This window comes from Pelodiscus sinensis, chromosome 14 (genome assembly GCF_052426305.1).
Source record: "Pelodiscus sinensis isolate ZL-2025 chromosome 14, ASM5242630v1, whole genome shotgun sequence".
NCBI lineage: Eukaryota > Metazoa > Chordata > Testudines > Trionychidae > Pelodiscus > Pelodiscus sinensis.
In genome coordinates this window covers 25929869-25940867 of record NC_143065.1, presented here as the reverse complement: position 1 = coordinate 25940867, position 10999 = coordinate 25929869, and the positions used below count along the sequence as shown (strand labels likewise).

The 10999-nt window shown below is 51.7% G+C and overlaps 1 protein-coding gene across 1 annotated transcript in view; it reads left to right on the top strand.

The window, feature by feature from the left end:
• Positions 1–7442: 7442 nt before the first annotated feature.
• The window catches only part of SLC27A2 (solute carrier family 27 member 2), a 32554-nt gene continuing 28997 nt past the window's right edge, over positions 7443–10999 (top strand). Inside the window, exon 1 of the mRNA XM_075897149.2 lies at positions 7443–8056. Within this exon, the coding sequence (XP_075753264.2) occupies positions 7579–8056 (478 nt within the window). The 5' untranslated portion in view covers positions 7443–7578. The remainder of the gene's footprint in view (positions 8057–10999) is intronic.

Below are 10999 nucleotides of genomic sequence, written 5' to 3'. Positions count from 1 at the left end.
GATGGATCTCCTGGCAAGTCTCCAGTAGTGAGTCTCAGCCAGCATGCAGAATACAGGGGTTTATTAGTCGACCGGGACAGAGTGAAACAGCCTCTTGTCACTATAGAAAACAAGAATATGCAGTAAAATCCATCTTGGGAGGAAGAGAAGGCTCTGTCCCTCCCCCGTGCCCCACGCCAGCCAAGACTGACTCTCTTCCAGCTGCCTGGCCCCAGCCACGCTCACTGCTCCTCCTCCAGCCTGTGTCCTGCTTCCTGGGTAAAAGGTGTCCCCTGGCTGCATCCCCCTCCCGGGGCTCAGGTTACCAAGGGCATCAGCTAGCCATTGCTTACAGGCAGGCTGCTGGCAGCCTCACATGTTCTGAGGGCCTCAGCAATGTTACACACCCAATTCCCATCACCATGTAGGCACTGGGGAAATCTCCAGGGAAACTGATGTGCACACAGCATTAGTGTAGGACAGTAAGAGACTCACATGCACCATAGCAAGGTGAATAAAACCCCACTTTGTCACAGATGGCCTCAAAGCTCAGATTCCAGCTGGAGCGTAAGTGTCTCCATTGCAATTTTTAGCCCCACGGCCTCAGCACCATCAACTGACCCAGGCTCTGAGACTTGGTGCCAGCAGGACTGGCTTTAACATGAGGCGAACTGAAGTGGCTGCCTCAGGTGCCAGACTGTGGGGGGGAGGAGGGCGCCACTAGGACCCAGAGAATTCAGACCTTTCAAAGTTTTGGCCCAAGCGAGGGGGCATTGGGGCGTCATTTGAGCTCCCCACCTCAGGTGCCAAAATGTTGTGGGCTGGCCCTAGGTGCCAGACATTTTTTATCGCAATGTACACATACCTCAAGAGACCAATGGGCTAGGGATCCTATTTCCAAAAATGCTCACTCTTTTGGAAGTACCCATTTCTGAGCTGCCCAGCTTGAGACACGTAAGTGTTCTTGGATGGAGAGCGAGGCAAAAATCCATTTTTCGCTTTCTTCCTCATAGGAAAAAAATGTAAAACAGGTAGGTATGTGAGTTATTCTACATTGTTCTACATGCAAGAGAGTTTGGGGTGAACTTGAGAATATACTGGAAAAACTTAAATAACAATGAATAGTCCAGCAGCACCTTAAAGACTAACAAAACATGTAGATAGTATCGTGAGCTTTCGTGGGCACAACCCACTTCCTCATGATACCAGCTACATGTTTTGTTAGTCGTTAGGTGCTGCTAGACTATGGGTTGTTTTTTAAGTTTTTCCAGTTACAGACTAACTCGGCTACCCCTCTGAAACTTGAGAATATACTGTCTTTAAACTCAGGAGTCCTTATATATAATTCTATTTTAGCATTCTTCCTGTTAATATTTCTTCTGTATTATAGTGTTCCTTGACCTGAGCAGGAAGCCAATATTCAGGGGCTTGCCAGGCTGTTTCCTTCAAGAGAAGAAACTACTGATATGAGTTAAGTATTTCTTTGGTGCGATCCTGTTTATTTACAAAGAATATACACAAAGTCCAATTTCCCCAGACACAGTACAACATAGTAGAAAGAAACAATATCAAACACACAGTTCTATACCTGCCTCTCCAGTGCAGCCTGTGCCCCAAGAAGTCGCCCCCTCTCTGCACTCTCTCAGGTCCAACCTCAAAAGTGCTTCCCTCACTCTCCGATGGCTTTTTGCTTCTAACAGGCACACAGTTGCCAAACAGTTCCGATCCCTGGTTTGCAAGCAGGCCTCAGACCACATGGCTTCTGCTTTGCTATGTGCCTGATTACCTGGAACCCTTCTCCTGGCTGCCTTTTCCAAAATGACGTGTACACCAGATACTGCTTCATTTCGCATTTTAGAGTGAAAAACCATTAGCAACCGAGACCAGTTTTTGCAATAGAAAGTGAGTTTTACGAGGATAAAGAGGGCCTCAAACTGCTTCCCACGCAGCAGCTGGGATCATGGAAGATGTCATTAGCTCAATCTTATGCTTTAACCACCAATGATTCTCTATCTACAGTCTCTGGGATTTCCTGAGAATCAGACAGTAAACTCAAAATGTCTCATGCACTGAGCTGTTATTTACCAGTATTCCCAACAAAAATAGACGAGACTGTAGACTTAGGTTTTTGTCTATCAGTCCAGGGTAACCAGAATGGGAGCTACCTCAGATAGCTTATCTAAGGCTATGTCTACACTGCAGCGGAGGCATCCTGAAATAGCTATTCCTCATCTTCACAGCAAGCACATTATTTCAAAATATAACGGGCTCACTATTCTGATGCCTCTGTAAACCTCATTCCACGAGGAGTAAGGGACATTTTGGAATAGCAATTTATTTTGAAATAAGTACTGTGTAGACAGCACCAAATTTCGAAATAAGCTATTTTGAAATTGACTTGAAATAAACTACGCAATATGTTTCGTAGCTTACTACGCGTAGCTTATTTTGAGCTATGGGTGCAGTGTAGACATACCCTGAGGCTACATCTACATTGCAGGCTTTTTGCGCAAGAACAGCCATTCTTGTGCAAAAACTTGTGGAGTGTCTACACTGCACGTGTGTAACCCTTCTGCCAGGCCGAGTAAATAGCAGCAGCAAGGGCCGGGTTCAGTATCTAGGGGTCTCCTCCCAACGGGTTCAGTATCTAGGGGTCTCCTCCCAATACAACACCGGCTCGAGCCCCCACCCAGTGACCTGGGAAATCTTACATACACCTCTGGGTGCCTCAAAAGAGGCATTTCTTCCCCTCTCGCAAGCACAGAGCCTCAGTATAGTAGCAAACCTTTAATAACATGAGGTAACCGACATCTGCATTAAATTGGGGAAACACCACAACTCGGATTTACCCACCAAACAATGAGCAAAGGCCCTCCCCCCAGCCACAAATCTCCCCAACTCCCCCCAGCCACAAATCTCCCCAACGTCCCAAAAGTCCAACACCCCAAAAATCTCAGCCCTGGGTCAGTGCCGTCCCAGGGTTCAAAAGTCCACCTGGCAGGGTTTCACCATCCCAACCTGGAGGGGTGGGGATCGATGCACCTTACGTGGCCCGGCGGTGGCTCCGCCTCTCCATGCCGCCGCCGTCAACGCAAGTCACTCCGCCACACTCCAGTTGTCGTCAGGTGAGCCGCCTCCACTGTCTGGCTCCGCAAAGCCGCCAACCGTCTCGGTCCATGCTCCGGGCTGCCAGCTGGTTGCTCCTGCTGTTGCTCCGCCGGCTGCCGCTCCTACCAGCCGCAGGCCACCCCCGTCAGCGGCTTCGCTGTCTGCCCTCAGGTTGCCCCACCAGCTGCATCTACTGTCCGCCTGCGCTTGCTGGTTGCCCCTTGCAAACTGCTCTGCTAGCAGCACAGCGCCAGGCTCCCCTCAGCAACAGTGATTTCAGCTCTCATCCGCAGCACAGCACACAGTGATTTCAGCTCATAACAGAGGAACCTTAGCACTGGCCCACAGCAAAGTTAGCTCCACAGTTCACAACTAGACTTCTAATGGAATCTAAATTAACTCTGATATTTCACAGTGGAGGGAGTACAATCAGTGTTGTTTAGGCTCTCAAACAGGATCCCACCACCAAGTACCAAGTACCAAGACCTGTCCCCAACCTCTCTCAATTTGACTGGGTTTGGAACCCATGCCCCTTGTCTAGCGAGTGCTACTTAGTTTATGGCGAATCCCTCTGTCATAAACAGTTCCACCATTCCATTGTCCTTGATTCGCATAATCAGGGTAACAACACTTTTATCCCCTCTGCCTCAATAACAGAGAGACTGGGGCTCCCACAGTGGCCAAAGTGACGATTTGGGCTGCTGTGGCACATACTAGACAGGGTTGGTGTGTCTATGCAAATTGGGCTCAGCCCCTGAAGTCTCTTTGCACCACTTGCCACAGTTCGCCACTAGATGTCAGGATAGAGTTTACCCTGACCCTGCTTACACGTGCGTTCTTGCACAAGTAAATTTACAGTACAGCATCAGAACAGAGGGCTTCTTGTGCTAGAAGGCAGCGTGGATGGGCAACAGGGGTTTCTTGCGCAAGAAATCACGATGGCTAAAATGGCCATCAGAGCTTTCTTGCACAAGAGGGTGTCCACACTGCCATAGATGCTCTTGCACAAAAGCACATCTCTTGCGCAAAAGCATGTCAGTGTGGACATGCTCTTGTGCAAGACCTTTTGTGCAAGAACTCTTGCGCAAGCCAGTTCTTGTGCAAGGAGCCTGCAGTGTAGACATAGCCTAAGAGTTTACCTACATGTGGAAATTGAGAGGGATGGCTATTCCAGAATAGTGGTAGCACTGAATATTCTTAGCCTTCCTATTCTGGACAACCCCTTACAGACAAGCCTTTACTGTCATCCCATTTGTTTTCATCTGCTTTAAAGTTGTACAGAAGTTCCCACTGCTGTCCCATTCTGAGGCTTATTGCAGCTACTTTTCCAGAGACAGCCACTGTTAGCAACTAAGATAAGATTTGCTCCGACAGATGTAGACTGAGTAGAGTCAGCAACTTGTAGGCTTAGTGGTGGGTAAAATTCACCCCTATGCAGAGGACAAGCACAATGTCTATGCACCACTTAAATCCCATGTGAGCCTTATTTTGAGAGCTTACTCAGGTTTAACTGGTGCATAAACCTTGTGCTAATTCTCTGGACTGCTGTTCCCTGACTGGGTGCAGCACAGAGTTCTGTCCTAGGCAATTAATCGATATATATCTTCAATGGTATGCACTGAGCAACTGTCTGGAAAATCCCCGCCCCAAATCCCACACAATGGGTTTTTTTTGGTATAATCCCAACACACTATAATGTAGGAAGGGGGACTAAGAAAATAGGTCTGGATTTTCCTTGACACAAAAGCAGCTCCACAAATGGTTGCTTGTGGCAGTCTGGTCCTGCACTCCTGTAACTTTCTGTGGTTATGTGGGGAGCTTTTTGGTGGATTGGCCAATAAATGAGCTGATGGGCACTGGCAACTTTCTAGACAGCTGATGATTATTCTCTGTACAGTGCACAGCTAACGGGCTGCCTGTGCATGGGAGTGACTAGCATGGTGGCACTTCCAGCATACCTGTGCAGAACCCTACCACAGTGCTGACACTAGCACCCTTGACTCTAGGGCAGAGCTGACTACAACACTTGGCTATGCTTCAGGAGTGGCCAGACACGTTGTGAGAGCAGTTCACAGACTGTACAAATGTGTAGTCCCTAGCACTTTTCCTTTGGGGTTGTCGTCATCATCATCATCAACAACCATAGTTGGCATGTGCATGAGAGACAGCTCCAAAAGCAAGCATATTTTCAAATGACAGTACTGGAGCAATTCAGAATACACATTCACATCCCTGAACCCTTTACTCTGTAAGTGTACTGAAAGACAAAATCCCTTCTCTGTTCCTTCCCTTTGCCTTCCCCTGCAGCCTCTCACTAACATTTTTATCAACTTTCTGCTAAGTGCTGCCAACCTGATCTCCTTACACCAATGCAAATCAGCAGCAATGCCTGGAATGAATGGAGTAACACAGGTGCAACTCTGGTCCTGATTATGACACTGCAGCAAATCAAGAGTGATGCTAATTAAGTCAGTGGGGTTGCACATCAGTAACTAAAGTCTCAAAATTCCACTGGTCTCTACCATGTATCTTCCCAGGCATAGCAAGAGCAATCCCAGAGTGCACCCAGCTCAGCAGCCAAAGAGAGATCCCTGGGCTAGTCACCCAGAATGCCATGTATGCCAAGCCCGGTGACATCTACACAATAATGTGAATGGAAACAGGGACATAGCTATCCTGTGCACACACTATTGCTGCAGCTGATGTCCTATAGTGGGGTGGCCAACCCATTACAGACAAAGCCAAAATGGTGGTGGATACAGCGCAGAGAGCCAAGGGAAAGAAGTTGTTGAGCAAAAAAAAAAAAAAAAAAAAGCCTGTTGCCCCTTTAAAAGCAGCATGTGGCCCAAGCAGGCTTCCGTTGGCTGCAGCATCAGCTCTTGCTGCCCTGAGTGATGCTCTGCCCAGACAAAGAAAAAAAGGTCGGCGCAGGGGACCATGAGAAGAGCCGCAGGTGCAGGAGACACAATTTTTCCTTTAAAGAATTTCATGGTGCTAGTGAGCTGGCCATCTCTGTCCTATAGCCTAGATAGCGTGCATCTGCTCACTGTCCCAGAAATTCCCCCTACAGACAAGTCCTCATTGTCTGCCTAGAATTTCCCATGGGCCTTATTTTCACTGTCATTTCTTCAAGGGTCAGTACTTATGCTTTGCCCTTGATGATGAAATACGAGGAACCCATATTTTTACCTGATTTGTGAGTTTTTCCACAAATTTCAGAAGAGATTTATATTAAGTCTCCAGTCCCCTTTCCCTTTAGGTCATGGGAAATTGCTAGAGATATCAGTGGAAGCAAGATGGGAGCTCAGGTCTCTTTGTGAGTTGGTTCATTCCATACTGTGCACCTGTGTGCTGGGTGGGGTGTCACTCCGGATAGCTATACCTACACTTGAAAAGGAAACTAAGCAGTGGTCCTGTAGCATCTTAGATAAACAAATATCTATATCCCATCATGAACTCTTAAGGTGCGACAGAAGTACTGGTTGTTTTTAAAGTTACAGACTAACACAGCTACCCCTTTGATACTTGAAAAGGGAAAGCAGCATTTGCCCTGAAGAGAAATCAGTTTGACCTTGGCCATAATCCCCCAAACTTTGGGACTCGGCTCAGTGGGCCAGAGAAGCGGCTGCCCGCTGTACCACACAATGCCATTATCACCACTGAAATCAGACAGACCGCTGTTTCCATCCATGGGAACTAAGCGTTCTTGTCCTGTGCACAGGGATGGCCTATCCATATAGGTGAACTAGGCGGTCACCTAGGGCGCCAAGTTAAATGGGGCGCCAAATAGTGGTGCAACATCATTGAGGGTTTGGAGGTGGGGGCGCCGATTGCATGGTTTGCCTAGGGCACGAGTTGCTGGCAGCTAGTCTAGGGCTGCCCCTGCCTGTGCGCACTGGTGCCAGGGGAGTGGTGTGAGAGGTGCCCACTCCACCGCCCGTCCCTGCCGCAAGGCATCTGTAACCGGGTGGGGCCCTGTTCTCCCAGGGAAATCGGAGAGGAACTCGGGGCTGCTACTGCCCCTCCTGCTTTCTCTGAGACCCCCTCACTCCCCAGGCTCCTGGCCTGCCACTGCGGTTGCGGGGAGCGAGGTGCCGCTCGGTAGGCGAGCCGGAGCCCGGGAACACGCTGGTTGAGGGGAGGGGGAGTTGGTATCCCCACAGCGCGCTGGCCAGCGGGGGCAAAGGGCTCTCCCGCTCCAGCAAAGGCGCTTTCCCGAGCTCTCCCCACGCCCCGCTTTGGCAAACCGAGGCGCTGGCTCCGCAGCCACCAGCCCCAGGGGGCCGGTACCTGACTCCTCCCGGAGACGACTCCTGCCCCCGCCCCTGCTCCCTCTGACCCCACCCCCGCTGGGGCACCGCTGGGGAGGAGCGACTGAGCCCGCCCCTGGCCAGCCGGGAGCCGAGCAGCGGGCGCCGCGCCGCGTTCCGCCAGCCTAGCGCGCTCCTTGCGCCCCGCGTCCCCTGAGCTAGGCACTAGCCGGCCCGGACCATGTTCTCCTGGCTCTACTCCGCGCTCCTGCCGCTGCTGCTCCTGCCGCTGCTCATGAACCTCTCCTGCCCCTACTTCTTCCGCGACCTCTGCTTCTTCCTCAAGTTGGCCCGGGTGTCGCGACGGACGCGCAGTTACGCGGCGCGGGACCCGGTGCACAGCATCCTGGAGGTGTTTTTGCAGCGGGCGCGCCAGGCGCCGCGCAAGCCCTTGGTGCTGTTCGAAGAGGAGACGCACACGTACGAGCAGGTGGACAAGCGGAGCAGCCAGGTAGCCCGGGCGCTGCGCGAACAGGCCGGGCTACAGCCAGGGGACTGCCTCGCCCTCTTCATGGGCAACGAGCCTGCCTACCTCTGGATCTGGCTGGGCTTGGCCAAGCTGGGCTGCGCCATGGCCTGTCTCAACAGCAACATCAGGGCCCAGTCCTTGCTGCACTGCTTCCGCTGCAGCGGGGCCAAGGTGCTGCTGGCAGCCCCAGGTGAGACCCTCCAGCGCCTAGGCTGACAGGTGGCTCAGCCCGCAGCTGCCCGGGGTGGGGCGATAAGGGGCGTGGCTGGCCCCAGCCGCCCACCCATAGGGCCACACATTCTGCTCATCCATATCTGCTCAGGCAGGGAGCTCACCTGCCCTGCAGCTTTCTGAGTGGGGAGTAGGGGCAAGGCCGGATTAAGGCATGGGCTAGCCGTGCAGCTGCCCGGGGCTCCAACCTATGGGGGGGGCACCTGATGGCAGCTGTAAGGGACGCGCAGTGCCCCTTATAGCTGCCATCAGGCGCTGTGTGCCCGGCTCCCAGATCGCGGGCTGCAGCAGCTCCCAGCGGCCATCCTGCAGCGGCTGGGCTGGGCTGCTGGGCTGGGCTGGGCTGGGCTGGGCCGGGCACATGCGTCCTGCCACTGCCAGCTCCATGTGCCCTCCCCCACATGCCGGGTGGGGCCGCACATGCGTCCTCCCCCAACCTGGGGCGCAATTAAACTGTCTGCCCAGGGTTCCGGAATAGCTTGGTCCAGCCCTAAGTAGGGTACAGTCCCCCAGGGACAGCCTTAACCCAGAAGTGGAGATGAGGGTAGCCCAGGATATGGGACAATCCCCAGCAGTGTTGCCTGTAAGCTGGGTGCTTGTGAAGCTGCTCAGGAAAGATTCACATGCCACCTAGCTGGTTAGCAGGGCACCCACAGCTGGCTTTTTTGTTTCTGTTGGTGGTGCACATGCTTGATGCACACAAAACATTTATTCTGCACATGGATGGAAAACATGGATGGACACACTGGTCCCCAGGAGGTGGGAGGTACCCCAGAAAGGGGGACAGTCCCAAGGGGTGGGGAGTGGCTGGAGGAGGAGGGTTGTTCCTTTAACATTTACAGTGCTCTCTGCTACAACTTCATTGTGAAGAGTTGGTCTCTCCAGCTTCAGTAATTTGGAACAACAAACAGTGAAGAAACAGGAGGTTGGTGCAGGACAAAGGTAACTGGATCAAAAGTCAGTGAATTAGTAAACTGAGTCTTATGTAAGTGTTATTGGCTGCCCTGTCTCAACTCTGCTCCCACTGCTTTGGGGAGGCCTGGCAAAGGAGATGCCTTGGCCACAAGGGTTTTTTTTCTGGGGGTGGGGATGGATTATGCCAATACGTAGCAAGTGCTGACATACAAGATACAATCAGTGAGGCCCTAGTCCTACCCATGTGCATGATTAACTTTACTCTCTGTGAGTACCCCTATTAACATCAAATTTAGGGCCTTAAACTTTAATCCTGAAATTGACCCTGTCTAGGTGTTCCCCCTGCACGTAGCCCCATGAACATTAGAGGGGCTCCAAGTGGGCAAAGTGGGGCAGTATCTAGATGAAATAGAATTGCAGGATCTGTGCCATAGTGCGGAAGGGTTTTGTCAAATAGCTAAGCCTGGGATGTTGCACTGAAACATACACGTGCTTTTTGAGATATGGATGTGATAGTCTCTCATACTAGCCAGTGACCCAAGGCAGCCTGGGGGAGAGACCAGCAGGGGGCAGTAGCAGGGATCACACACCCCCTGCACTCACCATGGCAGCAGGAACTGGAGCAACCTGGCAGCCTGCTCCACCCATCTCCCAGCCTGCTGTGCTCCACTTCTCTGCATTGGCAGGAAACAGAGCGCCCCAGCCCCAGTCTGCTTCTCCGAGCCCTGCAGCAGGCTGGGGCCAGGGCTGGGGGTTTGTGGCAAGGAGGGCAGCAAGGCGGGAGATGGGTGGGAGAGCAGAGTGGAGCAGGCTGGATGGTCCATCAGCCCCATGCCAGGCCTCTCAGGTAATCCCACTGCTCACACCGCTGGGGGAGGGGAGGTACAAGAAAGGGCAAAGCAGAGGCAGGAAGAGGTGGGTGGAGATGGAGCAGAGGTTGGGCAGGGCACAGCCTGCAGTGGAGGGGTCGTCCCTGGTTCCACGCCTTGGATACTGAGGTGGGTGGTTGCCCAGGGCCCCGCAACTCTCTAGGGATGGCCCTGGTGTGAGAGACAAGAGGTCAAAATAGATGCTCACAGTGGTGCCTTCTAGCCTTAGAATCTATGAATGTTCTCAACTCATTGGCTACGTCTAGACTGGCCACAAATTCCGGAAAAGGGATGCAAATCAGGTAAGTCAGCATAGGGAAATCTGCGGGGGATTTAAATATCCCCCGCGGGATTTAAATAAACATGTCCACCGCTTTTTTTCCGGCTTGGGGAAAAGCTGGAAAAAAAGCGTCTAGACTGGCGCGATCCTCCGGAATAAAGCCCTTTTCCGGAGGATCTCTTATTCCTACTTCAAAGGATTTCCCTATGCTGACTTACCTGATTTGCATCCCTTTTCCGGAATTTGTGGCCAGTCTAGACGTAGCCATTGACAATGTATTTTCATTAGGGCTGTCAAGCCATTAAAAAATTTAATCATGATTAGTCGCATGCACCTCCCCTTTGAAACACCGCAGTCAACAGGGCAGCGCTGCATGGAGCACGGGATCAGCTGGAGTCCCCAGCTGACCCCGGGCTCCATGCAGTGCTGCCCCTTGGAAGCACTGCAGAGGCATTTCCAAGGGGCAATGCATTAGGAGTCTGGCATCATCTGGGGACTCCAGCTGATTCCCAGCTCCATGTTGCAAAGCCCCTTTAAAGGGGCAGCACACTAGGAGCTGAGGATCAGCTGGAGTCCAAAACACCAAAACAGCATTTCAAGGGGGCAGTGCAGCATTAACGCCTGCGATTAACACGTTAATCCTGGACTGCGTTAATCGCAGGTGTTAACGCAGATCAATTGACAGCCCTAATTTTCATATCCAATGTATATAATAAGGGGAACACACCAGAAAAAGATACTTTACTTAGGTAACAGGGCTTTCTCTACTAAACAGTAACATCTAAAAAGCTTTCCTTTTTGATCTGTGCAATGCAAGAAATAAAATAACCTTTATTAC